Source organism: Capra hircus, chromosome 9, assembly GCF_001704415.2.
Source record: "Capra hircus breed San Clemente chromosome 9, ASM170441v1, whole genome shotgun sequence".
Taxonomy (NCBI): domain Eukaryota; kingdom Metazoa; phylum Chordata; class Mammalia; order Artiodactyla; family Bovidae; genus Capra; species Capra hircus.
In genome coordinates this window covers 56,210,216-56,237,745 of record NC_030816.1, presented here as the reverse complement: position 1 = coordinate 56,237,745, position 27,530 = coordinate 56,210,216, and the positions used below count along the sequence as shown (strand labels likewise).

The following is a 27,530-nucleotide window of genomic DNA, read 5'->3' as shown; positions in this document are numbered from 1 at the left end:
TTTTTTCTAAGTTTCTGTCATGGCACATTCCTGCGTCACATCCCTTCTCCCAGTACCTCCTGGATGAACCCACCTCCTGAGCCTGGCATGAGGACACCTCACAGCCTAGACACACAGCTGTCCTTTCAGCCTTCCTTACACTGAATTGCATAAAACATGGGTTGCTTTTTCATTTTCCATGAGCTTTACACACACCTTTGTGTGTAAATATTAAAAAATTTTGGCAACCTTCAGGCATTCATGTGGGCCTGATTTAACGGTAAGTCATCAGTTATTAGAAAATAAATGGCATTTTCATGACCTTGGCTTCAAAAAATAAGGAAAGCTGCTAAGTTTGACTTATGCCTGTCTTTGGGGACTTATCAAGCATTTTTTAATAGCGTTAGAAAAGTTGGGCTGTTTACGTCTAGTCATTACCATTATTGAGGGGTAGGAGAAGGTAATGTAAGGTCTCTTACAAAGTGAAAATTTACATGTATTCAGGAAAGATTTGTTTAAAGAATCACAGTGCTTCCGTCCTATTGTTGAGCAGAATGGATGCCTTTAAAAAGCAGGCAATGAATGGAACCCCTGTGACTTGGAGAGTTGTTTTACTTTTAGACTGCAGTGCCAAGTGGTGATGAGAATTTTTTGTCTTGTTATATTCTGAGTGATTTTTATCCCAACTTTAAAGGAGACCAAGCTTTTTTCCTTTTATAATAATTTGAGGAAAAGGAAATGTTCATTTGGCCATCTCAGCTGAGAAGGAGGAACAAATGATAGTTAACCCAGCTTTGCACACTACTGGACTTGGGAAAGAGAATTTTAGAGAACAAAATTTCTCATTTAAGGGCTCACTGTATATGGCCAAAGAGGAATAGGTTTTCTTCTATGCTTAGAAAGAAAATTATTATTATTTTTAAATTACTGTATACATAATTTTACTTACATATTTCATAATGTATTTTTTTAATTCCGTGAGAGTTTTTAGGGGTAAAGGGTTGCCCTGACTCTATTTTGACTTAGTAGTGGGGATTCCTAGTATATGACTGTACATGTGTCTCATTACTAGGAAGTGAATTACCTGTGTGGAGACCAAGCCTCTGGTTTCCTATATAGTGGACTTATTCTGCTTCTCTTCACTAAGTGTTGAATTGCTCTGACCTTAAGTTTGAATAAACCCTATGCTTAGTCTGTTTCCCTCTGGGACTCCCACTCAGCCTTTGCTGAATGTGTGCTGGGCAAGAGCCTGCATTCTTTGGCATGATGGAAGGTGGGAATCAGTGCCTTCTCTCAGCCTTTGTTTCTTCCGTGCTCTCTCTCCACTGCACTAGGCCTTTCAGACTTTAAAATGCCACTTTTTCTCTTGATGGATTACTCTCAGGTTTTATTTTATGTGTGTTTCTTTGTCCTGTTTTAACCTGAAAACTAAAATCTAGATGATACTGCTTCCGAACAGCAGATATTAAAAACACAGCCTGAAATGTCAGTTCCAAAATAACACACGTTCCTAACTCTTCCATTAAAAAAGAGTCATGATGATGCATCACAGCTTTAGCTGTTGCTCTGAGGACACACAACTTGTGTATGATGTTCTGTTTTAGCCCATTTTGAAACAGAGGAGGGAGGGGGAGGATAAATTAGGTTGGGATTGACACACACACTATGCTGTATAAACAGGTAAACAGCAAGGATCTACTGTATAGCACAGGGAACTATATTGTGTCTTGTAATAAGCAATTGGAAAAGAATCTGAAAAAAAAAATGGATATATATCACTTTCTATACATCTGAAACTAACTATATACTCCAGTTTAAAAAAAAAACAAAACTAAAAATGAGGTCAGGTATCCAAATGAAGAGAAATTTACCCTTTTCATAACTTTTAATGAAAAAGTTAAAAGCTTAATATTTTTTTGAGTAAATGTAATTGTGGCTTCTGCTGTGCTTGTTATCCAAAGCTCATGGTCTATTTGCTTTCCCCTTAAAGCCTGTGAATGAGACTGTGAAACTATTTAAAAGTAAAGGAGGAAAATCACTTTCCTGGCAAAAACTGAGGTTGATCATGCAGTGACTTTCTTGTCATTGGCACCCTTTTCAGTTCCTTGCCTACATCAGAAGAATTTTAATAGTGGAAGGAAATCCTTCATCTGAGCAACATAGGAAAAAAAGGAATCTTTTTTTTGTGTGTTGGCAAATGAAAGAGGCATGCTTCTATAGAAACTCACTTTGCAAGTTCTACACCTGATGGCTCTCAGCTCTGAACCAGGGAGGGAGAAACAAGATGGCAGAGTGTTATCTTTCTAATAAAATAACTTCTCAACTTGGCAATGTGATGTGATAGCTTTCTCGCAGTCTTGATTGTTGCTATACTACATTAACATTTTACAGTATTTTATTATATGTACTGATGCTTGCTATGGAAGGAAAGGAACTAAAGGAGGACTGATTTCAAATGCATTTGAAGATGATAATAGCAGTTTTCCATTTTCCCTACTTTTCAGCTAATTAAAGTGTGTTTCATGTATTCCACTTTCTCTTGGGTATCATGTATATTTCCTCTTTAACAAGTACACTGGTTTAATGTAGGCAGATTTTTGTGAAAGAAAGTGAAAGTGTTGGTTGCTCAGTTGCATCCGATTCTTTGCAACCCCATGGACTGAGGCCCTACAGGCTTCTCTATCCATGGAATTCTCCTGGCAAGAATACTGGAGTGGGTTGCCATTTCCTTCTCCAGGGGATCTTCCCGACCCAGGGATCAAACTTGGGTTTCCTGCATTGCAGGCAGATTCTTTACCATCTGAGCCACCAGGGAAGCCCAGGCAGACCTTTGTAACGAACATAAATTCAACGTGTCTGAGAAGTTGGTTGTAGCCACATTGGCCCCCATCAGAGTTGGGCTTTCTCAGATGGGATTCCGCAGACCAGCTGGGAGTAGATCAAGTGTTGATTGTTGAGTCTCCCCCTTCCCTCTGCACAGGCACAACAGACTTAGAGGCCCCCTGCTGTACTGGGTCTCCTTCCCCATTCACACTGCAGTCGTACGTGGCAGCACTTTCTGTCCTGCTCCGAGACCAGGTCCCCACTCCACTCCCACCCTCCCGGCTGCCTTCTCTCCCCATGTGACAAGCAGTTGTGCTGCGGCTCAAATGGAAGCCTGATGCCCTAAGTTCTCTCTTGTCCCGACACAGGTTAGTCACCAGAATTTGTTCCCCAGTAGGAACTGAAGCACCTTCAAGTGCCTTCCAAGCTGAGTAAAAAACTTGCGGCATGAAAAATAATCTTTTGTTAGCTTTATCTTTCTTTGTGGAACGAGGCTCAGGGTTTTGTTCTATAACCTTCCAGCTGACAGAAACAGTGTTGCAAACAAGAAATGCAGTTGTCCTGGAAGGCAGGTGACAGAGTCAGAAGAAATTCTGCTGCTGTTTTCAAAGGCCTGTTTTCCTGATGAGATACAACTCTCTCTCTCCTAGTAGGACTTCTTTTTTGTTTTCTAGTTGTGTGCTAGAAGAGTACTGTTCTGTGTGGGTTTTCTTTTACTTTCTCCCTAAAACTTCTTTCCCTCTGAAAAATAGGATCTTTCCCCTTTGTATATAATCTATATATACAGTTTACTTTCTGATCAAGCACAGAGAAGCCTTGTCTGCTTTCTCATAGCCAGGTCTAGAAAAGGGCCCATGAACCAAAGGAGTGGTGGCTCAGGTCCTTCTCCGGCCCTGCAGCCCCCCAGGAGGGTGGCCCTGAGAGAGCCCGTTAACCTTTGCACCTTCGCTGTTTCCATGGAAAAGAGGGAGCCGTGTTTTATCATCTAAAGATTAGTCTCTCTCCTCTTTAGCTTTTAACTGATTGTCGTCAATGTTGCTTGCAGTTTTCATCGTTCTGTGTCCTGGAAGTTGATAGATATTTTTCCCGCAACATTCCTCAAGCAGTTACTGAGAGCTTAAGAGGGAAAAGATGAGCTGAGCCTGGTCCTGTGCTGGGGGGTGTGGGTGGGTGGGTGGGTGAGGCAACTAGATAACTACAAGTATCACTAAAGTGTGGAGGGCAGACAGCATGCCGGAGGCTTTAGGTCATTCCTTAAGTCCATGCAGCAGGCCTTAACATGATCTTTACAATCTCAGCGTCAGTGTCAGGTAATGGATGAAAATTCTGAGGTCAGAGAAGATCTGTTTTCTCCATGTCTCAATGTATCATGTATCAGTGTCAGGCTGGGTGGAATTCAGGGCCAGAGTGTTTCTCCTCCATGAATTGTTATCTGGAAATGGATGGGAGAAAGGGAAATCTGGGGAAATGAGAGGGACTCTCTGAAATGAATAAGGAGGCCATTTCAGATCTTCTTGCTTCCTCAGATAAAGCAATGAAAGTGTTGCTTTTTGCTGGAGGCTGGAACGCAGGTGATGGGTGTGCTCGTGCATTGCCGCCCTGAAAAAGAACCTCTTTCTCTGCTCACCACGCTCTCTCCTGACCCCACAGGCACTGGCCCAGGCCATCAGGGAAGCCAGGGAGCAGCACCCCGACATGTCGGTCACAAGGGTGGTGGTGCACAAAGAAACCGAGTTGGAGGAGGGGGAAGAGTAAGGTAAGAGCCGCGTCATCTGTGCTGTGTCCCTGAACCTGTTGAGTAATCTGAAAGGCATGTCTGCATCACGGTGCCTTTCTCCTACAGTCTGTCTGATCTTTCAGTCTTAATCATCCCCAAGTTCACCTGCTCAGGTGACCTGCATTCAGTTAATTATAAACTCTGGGGATCAATGGGCATCATGTGGTGTTGATAACTGCCATGTGTCGAGAGCTGCTGATAGTCATCATATATATGTTTCTGTCCTATTTTGTAAAGCACATTAGTATAAGTTATCTGAGTGTTCACAGTGACCCTCTGAGAAAGATGCTATTGCCATTGTTTAGATGAGGGACTTTTATTGTAGGGGCCCAAGGGCAAGATGAGTTAAGTCTTTTAAATGTGGACATTAAGAATAATTGTGTATCAGAGAAGGAACCATAAAGGGAAAGCTTGCTTTGACTATAGAAATATTTACAATTTGAGCCAAACCAACAAAAACAAAATTAAAGGGTAAGTGATAAAGTCAGTATGCTTGGCAGAGAAAGGAATATATTGTCATTTATGTGTCATCAAAAAACGTAAACACTTAAGTGAAAAAAAAAAAAAAAAAAAAAAAAGGCCTTCCCTTGTGGCTCAGCTGGTAGTGAATCCACCTGCAATGTGGGAGACCTGGGTTCGATCCCTGGGTTGGGAAGATCCCCTGGAGAAGGGAACGGCTATCCACTCCACTATTCTGGCCTGGAGAATTCCATGGATTGTATAATCCATGGGGTTGCAAAGAGCTAGACACAACTGAGCGACTTTCACTTCACTCATCATCAGAGAAATGCAAATCAAGACCACAATGAGGTGCCATTTCACACCAGTCAGAATGGCTGCGATCCAAAAGTCTGCAAGCAATAAATGCTGGAGAGGGTGTGGAGAAAAGGGAACCCTCCTGCACTGTTGGTGGGAATGCAAACTAGTACAGCCACTATGGAGAACAGTGTGGAGATTCCTTAAAAAATTGCAAATAGAACTACCTTATGACCCAGCAATCCCGCTGCTGGGCATACACACCGAGGAAACCAGAATTGAAAGAGACACATGTACCTCAATGTTCATCACAGCACTGTTTATAATAGCCAGGACATGGAAACAACCTAGATGTCCATCAGCAGATGAATGGATAAGAAAGCAATGGTACATATACACAATGGAGTATTACTCAGCCGTTAAAAATAATACATTTGAATCAGTTCTGATGAGATGGATGAAACTGGAGCCGATTATACAGAGTGAAGTAAGCCAGAAAGAAAAACACCAATACAGTATACTAACACATATATATGGAATTTAGAGAGATGGTAATGATAACCCTGTATGCAAGACAGCAAAAGAGACACAGATGTATGGAACGGACTTTTGGACTCTGAGGGAGAGGGTGGGATGATTTGGGAGAATGGCATTGAAACATGTATACTATCATGTAAGAAATAAATCGCCAGTCTATGTTCGATACAGGATACAGGATGCTTGGGGCTGGTACACGGGGATGATCCAGAGAGATGATATGGGGTGGGAGGTGAGAGGGGGATTCAGGATTGGGAACTCAAGTACACCCACAGCGGATTCATGTCAATGTATGGCAAAACCAATACAGTATTGTAAAGTAAAATAAAGTAAAAATAAAAATTAAAAAAAAAAAAGGAGAGCAGAGGATTAAGCAAGTAAACCATGTAGAAACTTAAGCAAAAAGTGTTTAGCCTCGTTATTACCTAAATCAGTACACATGAAAGATTCACTTGTAAATGTGGCCAAGTTTATATTAGCGAGAGTTAGGGAGGTCGTGGGAAAGTGAAGTCCCTCAGTCGTGCCCGACTCTTATCGACCCCATGGACTGCAGCCTACCAAGGCTCCTCCGCCCATGGGATTTTCCAGGCAAGAGTACGGGAGTGGAGGTTGTGGGAGGGAAACTATTTACGCTGGTGTATAAATTAGTAATATTTCCTGGAGGGCAATTTGACAAAACCTTATATTAAACCTGCTTGCCACTTGAACTACTGTGAGGAGTTTCTTAAATAAGCAGAGCTGTATCCAAATACTTATCTTCAGGACTATCACATTTTTATACATGCTAGCAAGAAATTTGAAGCAATCTAAGTGGCTAGCAGTAGGGAGTGGTTATACATTGTGCTGCTTCCATGTGATGACAAAAATACATATTGCCGTTAAAAGCTGCATTAAAGAATTCTTTAAAAAGGGTTAAGTGTTCCTAATTGTGTATGTATTAGGATTTTGAAAAGCAGGTTTTATTATACAGCACATATAACTAAGATTGCATTTTTCTTTTTAAAGTGATCCATACATTGATCAATTGAGAGAGAGGTCCCCACTGGAAGGGCGTGTCACAGACCACATCTTCCTCATCGTGGCAAGGCCAAGTGCTCTCCCATTGTGGGAAGTGAGAGGTCCTACCAGAACACAGCCTCCCTTCTGACTTAACTCATTTCTGCCAGTGTGATAGATAGATATGAAATGACGTATACAACTTACGACATATAGTGACATGTAACTTAATGCCGTATAACTTTCTTGGTTTTACTGCTTCTTGATAGATTCTGAATACTAATCTTCTGTCAATTTTATGTGTTCAAGAATCTTCAGGTTTGTGGTTTATCTTTTGTTATTAATAGAGGTCAATATACTGAATGTAGCATTCAATACCTTAATGTAGTTGAGCCATCAAACTTTCCTTTATGGTGTATGCTTTTTCCATACCCTGAGGTGTTAAAGATATTTTCAATTCAGAAATTTCAATGTTTCCTTTCATGAATCAATCTTTAATCTATCTGAAATTTTTTCTGTGTGATTAAAAAACAGTGATTTGTTTGTAGCCAATGTTCCAGCCCTCTACTGAAGAGCCGACCCTTACCCCATGTAGTCTGCAGGTCAGAGAGCAAGTTTCTTACAAGCATGGGTGTGTTTCTGAGCACACTCATTTCCATCAGTCTGTGCCTACCGGTACTCCAATGCCATATAGCTTTAAAATTAGAATTTATATCTGGTAGGATAACACCCCCCCCCCCCCCCGCCCAGTTCTTTTTCTTCAAGAATGTCTTGGCTGTTCTGGATTATTCTTGGCATCTTGTATTCACTTGTGCAGTGAACACACACACACATAGCCTTTGAAGTATGCCAGTCTCAGAGATCATCTTTTATAAGCATCCTTGTTAAATAGATTTAGACCGTTAAAGTATAAATTCACATATAAGGTGGGTAAGCTAGACAAATTTAGGAAGATTCATTCAGTCATCGAAAAGATATTTAACAAGTGCCGAAAGGTGTTAGGATAGCTTAGGCAGTGAGAGTTCAGATTGTCAATTGGTAGACAACAGTCGTGTTCCCCTTCCTTTGGAAGAATCCACTCCAGGAGGGGAGGTGTCAATATTAACAAATAAGGTGTAATTGCATATCTCACAGATGCTTTGAAGGAAAAAATATGAGGGAAAAAAGTAGAGGGTTTGAACTGTTACCAGATTAGGCAATTACTTGAGAAGCTCAGCTTTGAGTTGAAATCTGAAGGACAGATGAGAGCTACCTCAAAGTCATTTTAGCATCTCCAGTCCCAACTGGCCGCACACACACCTGAACAATTTCCTTTGCTGATGACTGTCAGGGCTGGGAAGAATGTGTTTCCATTGCTTCAGCTACCCTCTGGCTGCCCTGCCAGAATCCCACAGAGGCAGCAGGTCAGTGGAGACAAAGAGCAGGACCAAGACAGTATTTCAACATCAGAGAAGAAGAAGAAAGTATTGTTTGTGATATACTGGCCCCGTCTCCCTTTTCAGGTGTGGAAAGCTCTCCTCCTGGTTTAACCTGACCTCTTCCTTTGGAGTAGTCTGACCTGTTGATCAAGCATTGAAAATGGGGTGTGGAGGATGGAAAGATGGTCAAAGAACAACATGCTGACAAAACTCCCAGTCTGCCTCCCCTAGCCGGACGTTTGAGGCCGAGGAGCTAAATGCAGCTCCGTGAACAAGAAAATACTTTAGAGGAGCGCTTCCCTAAATCTTTGCATTGTTTTTATGTCCTCTTAAGGACTACTGTCCCTTACCATCTTATCCTAACTGCGTATTTATGAGGTTTCGGATGGATACACAATGCTGCTGACCTTGTCTCCGGTAGAATGGTATCCGACACTGGTCCTAATGAGGAGGGAGAAGAACCCAGGCTTGGTGGGGTGATCTGTGTGGACTCAGAAAGAATGAGCCCCAGGAGGGATAGCTCCCAATCCTGCTTCAGCTGGCACCATCAGCTCTGTGAACTCAGACTTCAAATGAGCCTCTCGGACTCCTTGAGTAATCATTGATGTAGGGTGAAAAAGCGAATGATGCCTCCTTTTTGCTGACAGCAGTGGATGGCCAAAGGGTGAAATGATGGAGCCGTCTCTCACCTACTCACTCATTTTGTTCTGTTGTTGTTCATTACGCAGATATGCTGGAAGGCTCATTAGTGTTAACTGCTGTTTTACTATGGAGATTTCAAATCAAACAAGGGCTGCACTCACAGCAGAAGAGAGTCTGAAGTTTTCTGATAGGTTCTGGACTGGATTTGGTGGGAACAGAGACAAGATCTCAGAATCAGGATGGGGCATCAGAGATGGCTTCTCTTGAATGTCATGGTGAATCAGAATTGGCCCAGTGAAGAAAGGAGTGGAAGGGGGCCATCCATGAGCCAGCATGATCTGATTCTGCGAACCCAGCACTCCAGGAATTGTGCAAAATGCTGTGCAGCAGCCTTGCAGGGCACTTGTAGGAGAGTCATGGGAGATGAGCGGGGCAGAGAGGCAGAGGCCTGATTATAAATAGTTGTAGTAGCCAATCAGAAGAGGCTGAAGTTTATCCTGAAAAGCTATGGGGGTGTTCCTTTGTATTTGAGAAACAGTAAGGAGATAAAGTTTGTGACTTGTTGACTGTTTGCATGAGGATATGGAAGTTAGTGAGTTGGGAGGATGCAGGAGCTGGAGAGAATCCCAGATAATGCCCAGGTTTCTCTCTTGGGCAAAGGGGTGGTTGGTGGTACCTATAATTTTAATCATAGAACACACGAGTTTTATTTTTCATTTGTCATGTGTAATATGCCCGGTTCTCTCAGTGTAGTTGTCTTAAAGCAAAAGCGTATGTTGCTGTTGTCATTGTCTGGTACTGTAGGAGAGGCCAGTTGTCATGGGAATTACAGTGGAAGCTTGGAAGTGAATATATAAGGCTCCGACCTACACATACACACATAGGATATGCTTAATTGGAAACTTGCCAGATAGTCTGAGTGTCAAGAGAAAGCGTAACAGCAGTTTTGCAGGATTCAAATCCATTTCATCGCTGTGTGATGTGGGCAGCTTATTTTATTTCACTGTGTCTCAGTTCTGCCGTCTGTAAACTGGGGGAGACAATAGAAGTTACAGAGAATTTGTTAATAAGGCACATTGTAAGAACTTTTTGTAACGTAGAAGGCCAGCCACGAACCCTTTTGTTCTTAAAAAGTCAAATAAAAATTTAGAATTCTCAACCCCAGAGATGCTGAGTTTGAGATGCATGTGGAATATCTCCATGGAGAGGTCCCGGAAGTAGCCAAGAGCTTTCAGAGAGAGAGAGACCACTGCAGGCTTCAAAATAGGAGGTGGACACATCTGAACGTGTTGTCCACTGATGAAGCCTTTGGTTTGAGTGTCGCTACCCAGGACCAGGTCAGAGAGTTGGGGTCTGGGGACCAGAGGAGCTCTAGGAGGAGGAGTCAGATGGCAAGAAGATAGAAACAGGGAGGAAAGGGTGCCACAAAAGCTGCAAGAGAAGCTAACTCCAAAAAGGAGAGCGTAAATATGGCATTAAAGAAACCAGATACATGTTCCTTTGGAATTGGTGGTCCAGAGTCAGCCTGAGAGCTTTGTCAGAGCTACTTCAGTCACATAGTGGAGAGGGAGCCGATAACAGGTTGAGGAAACAGGATTTACACAGAGTGATTTCAGGAAGCGGGAAAGCTCAGTAATTGGGCCTTTTGCTTTTCCATCCACCTTGCCTGCCTTCATCTGAGAAGCCGGAGTGTGTCGGTCTGACAGAGCCACCAAAGCTAGTGCAGTGCTCACTAAAAACCTGGCACATGCCTCATTCCTTTGAGCCTGTCCAATGGCCCCTGAGTTCCAGGCCCCGACCGACCCACAGTAAATAACACATCTAGAGTTAGTGGTATTGCTCTCTGGCTAGCATGCATCCATGAACCCCAGTTTCTAAGCAAGATGATACTGTGTTCCAACCAGCATTTCAGAGTCAGGGTGATGTTCACGATTTCAAAATGAACTTGAAAAGCCAAACAAGAAATTAGCATCAAGTGTCTAACCTTGACAAGAGAGAGAGACAGTGTTGGCTGAACAGAGCTCCCACGGATCACAAGCTACTCATTGCCATGTGAGTGTCTCGCTGTCCTTGAAAGAGAAGCACCAGCCTATTAGCTTCCAGATGACTCTTTTCAGTTCAAGAGCCAGGGATGTTTCAGGCATATCAGTTCCCATTGTATTTACTGCGTTTTTATTTTATTCTGTTTACCTAGTTGTACTAGTCTTGTACCCCCAAATTAGCGTTTTATTACAGTTTAGTTTGCAATGCAAGTTAAACCTAAAATGAAGACTTCTACACAGAAATGAAAAGTCAGTTTGGATTTAGTGAGTTTCAGGCACTGCCAGTTTTCACTGGAGAATGCTGTAGAATGTTCCATTTAACGTTTGTGAATCTGGCAGGTGCTACCAATGAGTTACTTCCAGTATATTTGAACTTTCCCACAGAGGAGGCAGTGGATGCCTCTGCCATTGTGCATACATTAGCACCTGGGAGTCTGATTCCCCAGGGTTTGCTCTAGGACAGAATCATCATTGACTGTTGTTTTTGCAAATGAAACTTTTTTTCTGGTAATAAAAAAGGAGAGGCAATCATAATTTTTTGAAAGGGAAAGATGGTAGAAAATGTAAGTGACCCATAAAATCACTCTGCTCCTAGAGATAGATAATCCCTTTCCACAGTGTATATGTGTGTGAACACACCCAGATGCACTCGCACGTGTGTTTTCACGTCTCTGTTCATTTAGGTCAATCCTGTTGATTCTATCTATCTATTCCGTCTATCTATTCTATCTATCTGGCGTTTTTCTCCATGGTACACAGTGTCTTCAGAGTACATTGTAGGTAACTTTGCCCATCATTATCTGATCAATTTCCAACAGCCATCGAATGGACACAGGACGGCTTCCTTGACCCTTATTAATGGCTCTTAGACTAATTTCTCAGTTTTCACGAGTTAATGCACAGCTGCAAAGATTGTAGTTGTATGTACATTTTGAGGCCATAAATTTCATTGTTTCTCTAGGACAAATTTTTAGAAATTAGAGTTGGTGTGCCATCAAACACCAAGTTTCTTCTTGACATATTTCCCACCTGTCTTCCTTAGAGGTTCTGCAGAGTTAGACATCCACTAGCAGCTTAAGAGTCTCCCAGTTTCCCTGCACACTCACCAACACTAAAGATTGTATGACATTTAAAAACTCTTTGACAACCTGGTGAGAAAAGAGCATTTGTCCCGTCCCTTTTTTAAACTGTGAGGATAGAGTATTTTTAAATCACTATTGTTCATTACTAGGGAATACACGTATTCACACATATATATGTTTACATATGTGCACATGAACACAATTTGCATTTCTTTGAATTGCCATTTTGTGTCCTTTGTCCAACCTTTTGGGACCCCATGAACTGTAGCCTACCAGGCTCCTCTATCCATGGAATTCTCCAGGCTAGAATACTGGAGTGGATAGGCATTCCCTTCTATTCAAGTGTTTATCATCTTCGATCTCTTACAGAATTGTTAAGAATATTAATCCCTTAGTCACAAAGGCTGCATGTTTTCTCCAGTTTTTCATTATAATTGAGAATTTTAAATGGCGCTAAAAAGAGAGGGCAAGGACAAGACAAAATTAACAAATTGGAGACACACAGACCATATCCAGAGTTTTGGTTTGTTTTTCAGCCCAAACAAACTTGAATGTTTAGCATGTTATAGAGCTTGAATTGATGCTTAAAATGGGAAGATACCCAGTGATTCTAAAAACGTCAGAGCCTGCTTTCTCTCAAGGCCACAGTGGCTCAGTAGCTGCTGCCACTTCAGGGGAAGAACAAGCCCTCCAAGTCTCCTTCCCATCTCTTCATTTTGGGGTCCTGGTACCTGTCTCCCTACTTATATGTTACCCCACCACCACCACCACACCCGGCCTTTGAGGAATATGGAAGTGGTGACTTTATTATACCCGAGTGCAGGGGTGTATTGTAGAGGATGGAAAAAAAGAATATTTAATTTAAAACTTCACATAGAGCATCTTCTTTCCCCCCACAACCCTAGCGATTGAAGTAATTTGTCATAGGTCAGTTCTAGGCAAGAATCATAAAATACCATCAAGTGTAGAGCTGAGTATAGTTTCGTTTGTTTCAAGAACTTATCTAATGTTAGACATCCCAGATACTAGTTTTTAAATAGTAATTTTAAATTTTCATGTAATTTTGTGGGTGGATTAGGAGGAAATTTTGCTGGGGGGATAAATTAATAAGTTTCTGTATGTTCTTAAGATATTCCTGTGTTCTTGAGGGCTATATTCCCAGGACATGTTGGCCCTACATTCATTTTACTGTCATACATCAAAATACTTGAGTTAGCATCAGAGCAAAGTGAGAATCTGGTCTTGTTCTGTCCAGTAGGGCACATGTGGCTCTCGAGCATTTGAAATGTGGCTGTTCCCAATTGAGCTGTCCTGTAAGTGTAAAATAACAGACTGAATGCTGAAAAGGTAAGAAAAAAGAATGTTGATAAATGAGGGAGTTGAGTCTAAAGATGAATTGTTTTGATGGCCATTAATATTCCTATTTAAGGAAAATACAAAACAAATACTAAGTGAATTTTAGTCATATATATTTCAAAACTTTTTCTAAACGATAAAAGAGTTTTGTTACTGTTTTTTTTTTTAAGTACAACTTTTATTTTGTTTGATTTGATTAGAGAAGTTTTTCTCATCCCCACTTGTGAACCTAGGATTGGCAATATTGAATGTAACCTTACCATAGTCCACTTGTTATTTAAAAGAGGCTTTAAGATTTTGTGGAATGCTTTCAAATCAAGTTCTTACAAGATTTGAAGTCAGCAGAGTGAACCAAAAGACCTGCCTCTCGCTTTAGGGCCAAATACTAACTACTCTTAGAAATCTCTGTCAAAGCTTCAGAGATTCAGGAAAACTAGTTTTGTAAAGAACTAAGAGTCCTCCTGGGGTATCTCAGAAGTAGTTATTCAACAAAAGAGAGCAGGAAAATGAGCCTGAAATTTTTCCACTTAGATCAGCAGATGAAACCGATGGTGAGGACAGGCCAGTAATGCTTTGATCCTGGAGATATAATACCATTCTGTTTTTGTTTTCCCTCCCAAGCTCTTGCCTTTCAGCTTTGCCTTGTGGGTTAGTCCCTGTTACTTCATTCATGGATCCATTAGTGTATATTGGGGACATACCAGATTCAAGGGACTGTGATAGTTGTGAGAAAAGTAAGTGCATAGGAGCAAGTGTACAAATAACATACATGGTTTGTTTTGTTTTGTTTTGTTTTGTTTTTAAAAAGTGTTTTAAGAGAAGCCTTGAGAAAGGGCTGTGAAAGTTGACAGGAGAAACTGGTTCTGACTGGCAGGTCAGGGAAGACCTCCCCATGAGGGCAACAGGAAACTTCCTATGTGCTGAGTATGGGGAGGATCGGCACACATACGGGGCAGAGAGGAAAGGGCACGAAGGAAAACCATGGGCCAGACGTCAGGAGAAGCAGATCCTACATTGTGGCTGGGGGTTGAGTTCCCAGTGGAGGCTGGACAGATTGTCAAAGGCAAATGACAAGGGTACTCCATGTGAGTATCTTAGTTTAGACTTTGCTCTGTCAGTCATTTGCAAAGAAGAAGAAGATTTTTAGCACCATCCTTTATCAGTGGTGTGCAGGATTAGATTGAATGAACGTTTGACTGAATGAAGTACTCTAAAGAAATCATTATGTTGGTTCAGGCAATTATTAATAGAAAAACAGAACTGGACATTTGTCTTTAAGAGTAGAATTGAATTGAGTTTGGAAGTAAAACCAGGAATAAGGTATATGTGAAAACCCATAGTAATATTATTGCTCACATTTACTGAGGGCCTACTCTGTGCTGAGCTTTATTGAAGGACTTTACTGTGTATTATTTCAGTTAGTTCTTACAGTCACTTGGATGTAGATGACGACACTGAGGCCTAAAGAGGTAGTCCCTCACCCAGTCATATCGTCAGCACCTGGCAAAGCCAGAGCTGATCTTCAGTCAGTTTAACTCCACACTGCATATTGCTTTGCTCTGAGGGATTCACAGTGGGAATCTTTCAAATATAGACTCCCATCAGTGGATTGCATCGACCAAAAAATTTGTTCAAGGTTTTCTGTAGGATGTCATACGAAAACCTGAATGAACTTTTGGCCGATTCAGTAATCGAAGCACACCTCATTTTAGAAAAATGTATTTTGGACAGAATGTCTTTGAGGCTGCAGCTGCAATATGTAGCTAAGTGAACAAGTAAAACTTTTATAGATTTTATAGAATAATTATGTTTAAAAATGAGGTAGAATTGATGTTGCTTTCATTTGACAGGATATTCCAAAATTGCCACGTGTAGTTAATTCTTTAGGGAGAGTGACTGGAATGTGCATAAAGGCTCTAACAGAAAGATTACTGTTAGCTTTGAAGAAAACCCTCATGCAAGCCTCATGAGAAAAGTGGCCTCCACACAGCATTAATGTATTCAGGCAAACCAAAAGATGCAAATTATTTGTGGAAGAGGTATTTTGCGGAATAATTTGTGGAAGAGATATTTTGCGCCTTTTGACTGAAAAGGAAAAGACACTAGATTTCATTTCTCCTTTTCTGTTCAGCAGTCACACAAATAACTGTGAGAGGAGGAAACAGCAGTAGGTCAGGAAGCGGATTCCATAGATGTAGTTCTCAAGTAAAGATCTTACGAGCACACAAAAATTATTGAAGTAGTTCAAAGAGTGTTTTATGTGAATTTTATTAATTAAAATTTGCCATTTACAAATCAAATAGTTTTCAAAATATTAAGTTAAAAATAATCACCTAGTGAAGGAAGCCTGTCTGAGAAGGTACCATGTACCGTATGATTCTAACTATATGCCATCCTGGAAAAGGCAAAATGATTAAGACAGTAGAAAGATCTGTGGGTGCCACTGATCTCATTAGAAGAGTCTTTAAATATAGAGAAGCTATGAAGCTCAAGGGCCCCAAAGTACAGTTTTCCAAAATTACCATTTTCACATGAAAACTTGAATTTTATCATTGGTATCAAGTTCTGTCAACTGTTTTCCGTGAAGTGACAGGCTTATCTCATTTTCAAGAAAATGCGTGCCAGAAATCCAATGCCAGAGTGGTTTCTGCTCCCAATTCATGCATTCATATGAATTCAGTTTCCTTCTCGACATCCGCTGCACGTTTGTATGCAGAGGGAATGTATTATGTGTACTTCCCATTTCATCACACAGAATATTAAAAAGATGTACTCTGGGGTGGAGATGTAAGAAAAAATGATATTTTTTTTCCCGTTTCACCAAGGACATCCTTGAGAGAAACTGACTGGCTTGCTTTTTATTTCACTGTGAGTGCTTGGTGGTAAAGAATGCAGTGACTTTGGGTACAGTTTGGTGTCACTCCCTTGATCTGTGTTAAGATGTCGGCAGGTTTACTCACCATTGTTTCTGCACCATCAGTGAAAATGTTCACACCGTGAAAGGGGCAAATAGTGTCTTAGATTATGAAATAGCTTTGACTTTATAACCCTCTGAAAGAATCATGGTGACCCCCAAGGTCTACAGACCACACTTTGAGAACTGGTGGGTCTAAATTATAGTGGTAATACAAGCATTGTAAGAAGTGACTATTTCTTGGTCTAACCAAATAGATTATTTATCATACTTGTGTTTTTTGGCTCTATGGTTTTATAGTCTTACAACGAAAATTGTTTTAAAATGAAAATTGAGAGCCAAAGAAGACAAAAATGAAACTTTAGAAAAAACTGAAATTCATAAACTATCATATTTAAAACTGTTTTACACTAAAGTACATGCACCTCATTTTTATTGAAATAGTTGCATATGTACCTTACAGAAATAATTTACTCATGTTTTTAAAATCTCAGCTTTATTACTGCCCTGTGGTATAATAATTGAATCATCATTATCCTGAAAGGTTTTATATTTTCTTGCATTATTTTGTGTTAGATAAAAGCCACAGTTTTGCCTTTTTCTTGAGACTCCCGTCTGGATGAGTGCTTTACCACTCATCATTTAGGATGATCCTTTTAAAGTGTATATTTGCTATGTGCTGAATCTATTTCTGGAGTAGAAGATGCTCAGGACTGAGGCCATGTGAACCCCCATCTCTGGAAACTCTTTAAGTTTGTGCTTTTCAGATAGTTTTGTAGCACCGTGCTTGACTGATAGCCCACACTCATCAGGTACACTGAGAAAGATAAATTTAAGAATTCTCTGGACCCTACATGAAGACTTAAGGTAAAGTAGGCAACCAGTGTGTATGCCTGAAAAGTTGAGATGCAGAATTAGCCCTGTAATCAGATGAAAAGGCTGCATTGATCTATTCTCTCATTGACTGATAGAGGGGGACACAGGCTAGGGAATGTGACTTAGTTAGACATGTTCACTGACATTGTATAGTCCAGGGGTGGGAAACTGAAGCAAGAAAATAGCAATTTGGTTTTTTGTTTTTACTTGACCAAAATTCAAATACATAAAGTATACTTCATACTTAACTGTTAGGACCATATCCAAACTTAAGGTGAATTTTATGACGCTGTCAAAAAGGGAAAGCAAGTTGAATTAATGCTGTAATTAATGTGTGTCAGTTTGCATTGACAACCAGAATTCTGTGTCTGTGAGATAGAATCGAAACTTAAGAAAGCTTTTAAAACTTGTACAGATTTTCATGAAGAACCATGCCTAGTTTCCGATTGATTGGGCTATGTAATAAATTATTTAGACCTAAAATGTGGTTTGTTTAAAATGGCCAAATAATAAGGTTTTGGTTTTTCTTCCCCCCTGCTAAAAAGACAGAAAAATTTTTAATGTCAGATGCTTGTGTATTAATGGCGTTGGTGGTCCCCACTTTTTCTCCTTCCCAGCTCAAAAGCTGGATGTTTAGTACTTGGGAATATATTTCTCTATATGTTTAAATGCAAAACACAATAAAAAAAGATAAACGAGGGCTTCCCTGATTGGCTCAGTGGTAAAGAAGTCACCTGCCAATGCAAGAGACACAGATTTGATCCCTGATCCGGGAAGATCCCGCATGCTGTGGAGCAGCTAAGCCCCTGTGCACTACAGCCACTGAGCCTGTGCTCTGGAGCCCAAGAGCCACAGTGCTGAAGCCCAAGAGCCCACACTCCGCAATAAGAGGAGCCACTGCAACAAGAAGCCCGAGCAGCAACAAAGACACAGCAAAAATGAGTAAATAAATAAAATTATTGAAAAGATAGGTGAATGTGTAAATAGAATCTTTCGTACTATAAATTACTTCCTGTTCATCCAGAACAGTAAGGAACTGGGATGTTCTGACACATTGAATATCTAACTCAGAGTTACTCAATTTATAGTTTTTTAAAGAATGAGAAAAAATATAGTGAACATTAAAATTACAATAAAAATAATTTTCTTTGATTCTGAAAGTTGTTGGGAATCCTAAGAGTGCATTAAGGCTGTCATTTGTAATACTTATTAACCAGAAAAAAATGAATTTATTTTACTTTCTAATGGTTTGATTGTGGATAAATGAAAGTACATGACATTTGGATTTACATGGGTGACTAATTTTATCTACATATATTTCAAGAAATGTTGAAGCTCTTTGAAACCAAGATCTTTTTGATGCAGTTTCTCCATATTCCTAGATTCTTATTTATCTGCTAATGACTGAAGCAGACTTAATTTTAGCTTTCTTTTACAAATTAAAAATTTAATCTTTGGTGAAAACAGATACAGTGAAATAAAGTGTCCTGTAAATGTGTGAAGGAAGTGGAGAGTATAATACTACTTCTCATTCTTTATGAAGATTTCCAAGTAGTGTCAAGTCAGGGGTTCATTTTCTGTAACATAAGCTAGGCAGAGTAGAAGTTGTGTTCAACAAATGATACATGTTCACTAAGCAAAACGGAGTTACAAGCTCTCAAAAAAAAGAAAAGAAAGAAAATAGGAATAGACAAACAGCACAACTAAAGGTCACATTACGCTCCAATAAGTTTGATTGATAGTTTTAGCTGACCCCTTTACCGCCCCCCACATTTCTGTTCATGATTACTAACCTAAAAAAAAGAAGACTATTTTCTCCATTGATTTTTTTTTCCCCCTTCCTAGAATCAAGTAGAAGTCCTATTGAGTAATGAAATAGCCTAGAGCAGACAGCAAGGTGGGAAACAGTGAATTCGATTAGGCAATCTGTCCTGAATAATCAAGAGGCTATACCAATATCTGTGATAAATCTAATTGGTGGGGAATTTTTTCATTAAAACAAGGCAATTATATCTAATCAAAAGAATGTGCAATCTAATTGACTTTGGACCAATGCCTCTTGGAAAGGACATTAATTACTGCTCTCCACTGCCCTCTCTAATCACCTACCATTTGCCAAAAATTTCAACCAAGCTGAAATAGAAAGTGAAACAATTGCCTTCTTAAACTCCTTTCTCTTATAGAGACAATGCACCATCCTCACCTTTTGTCTGCCTCCCTGTCCACTTTTATTTTAGTCCACTCTCCTACCTACCTACCTACCTTTGATAGTTGGCTTCCTCAAGACATACTCACGTGAAACTAGTTCCATCTGTTGGTCTCATGTGTCTATTGGTGCCAACTTGCTGACCTACATCCCTAATCCTGTGACCTCACCCAGGCTCTAGGCCTCTCATTCTCCTATTTTTGAGGACCCAGATTCCACACCTGTTAGTCTCTTTTGGATCTCCAGTCAGATCCAAGCTCTTCCTCTTCTGGGTTTATCATGCCTTATGTCAACTGGGCCACCCCTGGTTCCCTGACTCATATTGAAGTCATTGCAGTAGATGGACAGTTGACTGTTTTTTTTATTTTTTGTCTGAATGCGCTTTCTGAATTCATTATTTTTATGTTTTATTGTGTTGGCCACAAAGAACCTTCCTGGAAAAACCCGAACTAACTTTGCCGCCAACCCAGTAAATCAAGCTCATACTTCTCAGTCTGTTATTAAAAAGTAGAGCTCGTGTTTTTTCCTTGCCTCTGATTACCCACCATACCAATGTTTAGCCTCCATCACTTCCATTTCTCCATTGTCCTATCTCCCCCTCCCCAACCCCCCGCCTCATTCATTCCTGTCCTCTACCCCATAATCTGTATACTCGACTGTTATGTTGGTGCAAAAGTAATATGTGGTTTCAGGCCCTGAATTTTAAATTGTTATAACTAGGCTGAAACACATTAATCAAAATAGGAACCATTACAATCAACACATTTTTGCCAATGAGAAATAAGATGGTTTATTCCTATAGCATAAAAATTCGTGCCTTTGGATTCTACAGACTCTTGGAATCATTTTCTGTATCCTTGTTGTGGAAGCATTTTCCCTGCAAAAAGTTGTCAAGATACTTGAAAAAGTGGTAGTCAGTTGGCAAGAGGTCAGGTGAATATGGCAGATGAGGCAGAACTTGGTAGCCCAAATCGTTCAACTTTTGAAGCACTGGTTGTGCGATGTATGGTTGGGCATTGTCGTAGAGAAGAATTGGGCCTATTCTGTTGACCAATGCTGGCTGCAGGCATTGCCTTTTTGGTTCATCTCATGAATTTGCTGAGCATAATTCTCAGATGTAATGGTTTCACTAGGATTCAAAAAGCTGTAGTGGGTCAGCCTGGCAGCAGACCACTAAACAAAGACCATGACCTTTTTGGGGAGTGCAAGTTTGGCTTTGGGAAGTGCTTTGCAGCTTCTTCTCTGTCCAACCCCTGAGGTGGTATTCGCTAGTAGTGTATACAGTCCACTTTTCATTTCATCTCACAACTGGATCGAGACATGGTTCATTGCAGTTGCACAGAATTAAGACTTGCCACCACTGGGTTGGTGGCAGTCCAACCCAATTAAGACTTCAAAATGATGATTTTGTTGATTTTTGGTCAGCTCATGAGGCACCCATCTATGGAGCTTTTTCACCTTTCCAGTCTGCTTCAAATGCCAAACAACCATAGAATGGTCAACGTTGAGTTCTTGGGCAGCTTCTCATGTAGTTGTAAGAGGATTGGCTTCAGTGATCCTCGCCATTGATCCTTGTCAACTTCCGATGGCTGGCCACTGTGCTTCTCATCTTCAAGGCTCTCGTCTCCTTTGCAAAACTTCTTGAACCACCACTGCAGTGTATGTTCATTAGCAGTTCCTGGGCCAAATGTATTGTTGATATTGTGAGTTGTCTCTGCTGCTTTATGACCCATTTTGAACTTGAATAAAAAAAATCGCTTGAATTTGCTTTTTGTCTAGCATCATTTCTATAGTCTAAAATAAATATAAATAAACAGCAAGTAATAAGTCATTACCAAAAAACATAAAGCAAGAAGTGTACATTAAAATGATGTATAACATAACTGCATTCATTTAAGGATCTATCCCAGTATCAAATGGCAAATTTCAACAATGCAAAACTGCAATTACTCTTGCACCAACCTAATACCATATACTGTCTCCCTTTCTTACGTCTTTCCTCATTCTGTTCTCCCAGCCTGAGGCACCTTTTATTCATTTCAATGAAGTCAGAATTATTTTTCCTTCTTTCTAGAAGCTAGCTTTGAAACCTACGTTGGTTTTAAAAATCTAGTTTTTAGATTTTTACTATATGAATTACCTCTGTTTTACAGTTAAATTTTTGGTCAAATTCTTACTTACCACTTGTTTCCAGTGTGCTTGTCAATCCTCCAGATATTTTAAGGCCCTCAAGAGCGAATTAGATTCTCATGCTTGTCTGCTGGTAAAGTACTATTTACTATAGAACCAGGCAGATAGGAATTGTCTATTACTTCATTTGGAATTTAATGAATCTTACATTTTTTCCCCCAGCTTCTGTCTTTGGAATATTTAAACCTTCTCTCTCTCTTTTATTTTCCTCCTAGAAATTCATTTTATAGACAACATTCAACTTTGTGAACCTGAAGAATTTTGACCATTCCAAGTCTTAATGCCACACCACTGCTCCAGCGAATTTATACTACCACTGGTTACAATGGCCAGAAGCCTGAAGAATTAAAATGCCAACACCAAACCTTACCTTAACAGCTCTGGTCTATACCATTCCCTCGCATTTTAATATATTGTTTTGTTTTATAACCACTTCTAAATATTATTTCTTTTCTTTCCTTTTTTTTTTCAGTTAGAGAGTTTTTTTGTTTGTTTGTTTCCTGTTTACTTTGTGTACAACTACCTGCTTTTTGTGACTCATTTTGATCAAATGATAGTGAACAAAGCCAGCCACAGCTGGTACGGTGCTGTTCACTGGAACAGGTGCTGTTGTGCGGAAAGGAGACTCTGTGACTAATTTTGATAGTGGCTTTCCTTCTTCCGGATGCTTCCCATTGGGTTCTTAGAAGTCAATATTTACAGAGTTTTCAGTTTGCGGTAAATACACTGTATGAGAAAATGTTAATGCAGATTTAAAAGTGTTTCTTACATTATGAAAATTTTCTAAGGTTTTGAAAATTTCACTGGGGCTATTTTTTGATAATGAACCCTTTTGACTTTCCAGTCCTGTGACTTTTTACTTTGGGGCAGAAAGTCCAGGAATCTGCAGACTGGAGAACTATGATGAAGTTCACTGACCAACGCACTGTGTTCAGAGACCCTTGTCGCACCACAGTGCCGATCCTTCTCAGACACGGGCTCTTCGGCAGCATTCCAGAAACAGGAGGGGAGAGACAGCGATTTCTTCCCTCCTACTAAAATATTCAGGCAGCTTAAAAACCTTAGTGCTTTCTTTCTTAACATGTCCAAATTTCCATACTTTCCATTATTTGAACACTTGTGTAGAACACTTGGCTTTGTATTAAACCCCCTTGTCTCCATGTAAAAACTGACCTTTTGTTTATCAAGCAGGTGTTATCTCTTTCAGATAGCGTGATGATTCACAGGTGTGAGGATGCTGGGATGGAGGAGTAGGGCCATGGTGGGGGTTTTTTTTGACAGTTGTAAGAAAGTTACACCAGTAAAGCTGATGCCAGGAGACCTGATAGGGACGTATTAACTGTATTGAACATTCTTTCCTTTGCTTTGCCCCCATGTATAGTTATGATGCCAGATTAGATTTCTAGCAGCTTCAAGTTGTATTAAATGATATTTTGCTTTCTGTAATACTGTTATAAAATAAAGTTTGTTTATTCTCTAAACTCATCACTTCTCTTTTTATGAAGGTTTTAAAAAATAAGCTCGAGTCCTCCTGTCAGTCAGAGGTTCTAGTATTTTGTGGGATGTAGCATTTTTTAAATCTGTTATTCAGATATTTTATAATTTCATGCTGCTGCCAGCTTCACCAGTTTCAAATGGCTAAAACAATGTCAAATGTTTGTAAATCTACTCTTAAGAATGCCAGTTCCTTCTGCCTGGTTACATAATCCACCCCAGCTTGTACAAGTTCTCCAAGGCATATTTTTGCTTGTTTTCTTTGTGTATTTTTTGTTTTGTTTCAGGAAATATTTTAGCTGCACCATCTAAAATCTGGTCCTCTGCTTCAATTTTGCTTAACAGCCCACTGACCTTTAATGCATCAGGCAGAACGGGCTCTGCCGAGGGCTGCACCCATGTCTGAGCAGGATGGTTCACTGTGAAGCTTTTGCCCAGACTCATTTTCTTACAAATGTTAAAAGCATCATACAGTAAATGACCGACAGGGTATGGTATATTTCATTTAAAATATTCTGAAGAATGTCTTTCCCTAGTTATTTAAAGTGAACATGTTAAATATAATTTGCATGGCTGTCTTCTTTGGGATCAGTTCCCACGGAATTCTCTCACCTTGTGAAAGATGTTTCTTGCTTTCTCTAGAATTTTTACATAAACAACTCCTCCTCTCTGGGGAAACCTGTCTCAGCAAGCCAAGCCATAGAGATATAATGGAACCAAATATGACTCTGTAAATATAATTTGCATCAGAAAGTGTGTATATGTAGCATTTTTATTTAAAGCAGAGGTTGATCTTGCCAGAGTTTTTTGAGAACCACATCCTTCTAAATTTCTAATGATAGCTACAGTGATAGGAGACTAAGTATGACTCTGGCAGCTTCAGAAATGCCGTGTTCAGTCAGGACTCAGTTTTAGCAGCTGAGATGGCAAGGACAGAGTTTGGGGTCCCAGAGATATTCAGAGTATCTGTGGGGGCTTGGTACCCAAGAAGCATCTGGGAATCATGTTGATCATGCCACCTGTGATGATGGCAGCAAGACCTTCTATTTTAGTATTTTGTGTTTCTTGCAAAATAATTCTCAGAATGTTAAAATTTCATTGTGTGAACTGAGCTTTCAAAATCCCAAGAGGTAGAATAAGAATGTAGGTCAACAGGGTTCACTGCTATGAGACATCCAGGTGCTAATTGTTTATCTTAAGTCAAGAAGCAATATAATTTGAGGGTGACAAGCAATAATTCCTTTTAGTTATATAGGGTTTTTATGACTCTATCACATAACCCTTCCAGTGATCTTATGTGGAACACAGGAAACAGAATAATGCGTATTCCACAGGCCACAGCAGGATGAAAAATGATATTGTTTAAAAAACACATAGAGTTGGTGAATTTTTGGCATTTCACTGTTGTGAGTATGTTCTGTTACCCTTTGTGATGCGCACAGCATTCCTCACTGCATAAACCACAGTTCACGGAGTGATCATCACCAGGACCCCAGTCGTAAAGCAAACTAGCATAACTACTGCCCAGTGTGGACTTTTAAGTTTTCCCCTACTTACGGACAAAATTGTACGATGTCTGTGAAACGTCATATAATTATCTGAGAATTCGAAATAATATGAGGATAGGGAGGAGTGAGTTGTGCTTTAGGTGAAATGAGATTGGCTGTGAATTGATAATTGCTAAAGCCAGGAGGTGGTAAGTAAGGGTTGGTCATTTCATTCTGTTAAAATATTCTGTGATGAAAGACTAAGAAATCCCATAAAAGCCCCATAATTTAAAACAAAATCCAGTCATGAGAACGTTGCTCTTCTGACTATGGTGCTCTGGTCAGTTTCCAGTAGAGTCTTATACACTTGCACAGGACATGTGAATGTCACTGCTGACACAATGAGCGTAGGCTTAACTATATTTGCAGAAGTTCACGTGGGCTTGCATATGGATCCTTGCATGCACCTGTTCATGTATGTGCGGGGATCAGGCCACAGCGGGGACTTGACCCCAAAAGAACACAGTCGGCTGGCAAATCTGAGGTGTACAACTCCTGATCCTTGGCCAGGGCCCAAAACCTCTGAATAGTCATGATGCCAAATTGGGTTTATAGTAGCTTCAAGTTGTATAAAATGTTTTGCTTCAGAAACACAGGCTTTAGACTCCTACAGCTGGGCATTGCAATGCCTTATGCTGAGTAACTGAACCATGTGACTTCAATGAAGGTACTTTTCTATGAAGTGAGAGTAGTAATACATCCAACACCAGGCATATTCTAATGGTTAGATGAAGTAAAAATGTGTAATGTGCCTAGTGGAGCTCCTGGCACAGAAATGCCCTCCAAAAAGTTTACCACTGTGAGTATTAACAGCACTGCGTGAAGTAATCCTCCAAAGGTAAGTAATGGGAGATTCTGCCAGTCTGAACTGTGTTCTTGTGAGAACTTTGCAGAACAGAATTCTGTACCATTACGAGCCAAGTTACTTGGGAAGCCTGTAGGGAAAGTTTCGATTTCGAATTGTATGGACCCAACTTGCCTGTGAGCCCTGCAATGTCAGGAGCCCAATATGGTCTACTCATCCATCGTAAGTAAGGTGGCCAGTGTAAGAGGCAGTACAGTTTTTTCCTAAGATGCTTGACTACAGGCTTCCCTACCACAGACTCCTTGATGGACTTCAAGGGTCTAGGCTTTCTCCCAACATATGCAAATTTACGGGCATACTCATTTCTCCTAGAGATTAAAAAAAAATTATTCCTGGCTCTCATTCAATTCTCAAAAGGTTCTTTATTACCTCAATAAAGGTTTGGCATCTCTGCTCTTAACAATCTGGGTTTTGGAATATAGATTTGAATTTTCTTAACAGAAAGAATTTCAATCTGGTGGTGGTGGTTTTTGTTTAGTCACTAAGTCGTGTCTGACTCTTTGCAACCCCATGAACTGCAGCACATCAATCTTCCCCGTCCTTCACTATTTCTCTTGAGTTTGCTCAAACTCATGTCCATTGAGTTAGTGATGCCATCCAACCATCTCATTCTCTGTCGTCTCCTTCTCCTCTTGGCCTCAACCTTTCCCAGCATCACGGATCTTTGCATCAGGGGGCCAAAGTATTGGAACTTCACCTTAGCACCAATCCTTCCAATGAATATTCAGGGTTGATGTCCTTTAGGATCGTCTGGTCTTGTCTCCTAATTATAAATAAAAATTTTTAGATATGTACTTCCTGTTTATGTTCTGTGACTCATTTGCCAGGGTGAACACCTTTGCATAAATGTTGATAAACTGAGAGGCTGCTTCTGATGAGCATACTAATTATAAATTCAAAAAGCAAGACTCGGGAGCATTTGTTTGGAAAAATTCTAACTTTTTATAAACAAGTCAGAAAATTGATTTACAAAAATGTGTTTAACCATTACGACTGATTTCTGAACTATAGTTTTGCCAAAGGACTTAGATTTCAAAGAAAAACTGTTGTTGGTGTGTGAAAGTGTATATCTGTTCTTTATTTTCCAGTTGCTATTATAATATATCCAGAAAATACTGGAGGTTGTTACCTTGTCCAACTAAATATAAATAAGTTTTCTTCTTTAAAGGACTGTGAATAACACTTTAGAGAACATGATGTGTGCCCTTCCCTGCCCCATTTTCTGTTTTATCAACATGTCTAAGCTTGGAATGTGAAGAAACAGTCATGGCCTTGTAGTGTCCCAATGCCACATTTCCAAATTACCAATACCGTTAACAAGATGGATGATATTAACAGCTTTAGGTTTGCTCTGTAAAATAAATTTTTTGTTGTTGTTGAATAGGTGGCAATATAACAGCACTTACAGCACCCATTGTTTTATTGAAAGTCTGATGTCGGGGAAATGGAATTGAGAGTTCATTCAGATACTAGGACATTAGAAATAAGCTTAATAACTCTTGAAGGGAGACCACTTAGGAGCATGTTCGGCCCCTAATGAAATGCTTTGGTGCATAGGAAGAAACAATATAGGTTGAAATATTAAGACCACCAGCCTGGTCTCGGTGACAGCAGCCATGGGCAGGAACCTGCTAGACTCTTGGCAGGTGGAGAGCAAAGATGTGACTGGGCAGCTGATTGGCTGCAGTCTGTGAGGGACTCATGAAATCCAGTACAGTGCCTTCAAGCAGATGGTAGTAAAACCCTTGGACTTGGTCTCTCCAAGAGAAGACTAATGTTTCTATTTCTCTTTACATGTAAAAGCATTCATGACTCTACTCATGATTTCATTAGAAATTCCTTGTACTCGCATCTTACCCAACAGCAAAAAAGAAATCAGGTCCTGCATTGCACAACTGGGTTATGCTAAAAATATGTATGTTTAGAGCTCCTCTGTTACCATAGTAGTTGAGATGCATTTTCTCTGCTAGGGCAAAGGTGGTGGAATACATCCCCCAGAGTCATCAGTCAGGCTTTGGCAGTGCCTGTTT

The 27,530-nt window shown here is 40.1% G+C and overlaps 1 protein-coding gene across 12 annotated transcripts in view; it reads left to right on the top strand.

Moving 5' to 3' along the window:
- The window catches only part of EPB41L2 (erythrocyte membrane protein band 4.1 like 2), a 212,386-nt gene extending 189,311 nt beyond the window's left edge, over positions 1–23,075 (top strand). For all 12 annotated transcript variants that reach the window (XM_018053210.1, XM_018053213.1, XM_018053212.1 and 9 more), the window contains 2 exons: positions 4,453–4,558; positions 21,810–23,075. In XM_018053210.1, the coding sequence (XP_017908699.1) occupies positions 4,453–4,557 (105 nt within the window). In that variant the 3' untranslated portion in view covers position 4,558; positions 21,810–23,075. The remainder of the gene's footprint in view (positions 1–4,452; positions 4,559–21,809) is intronic.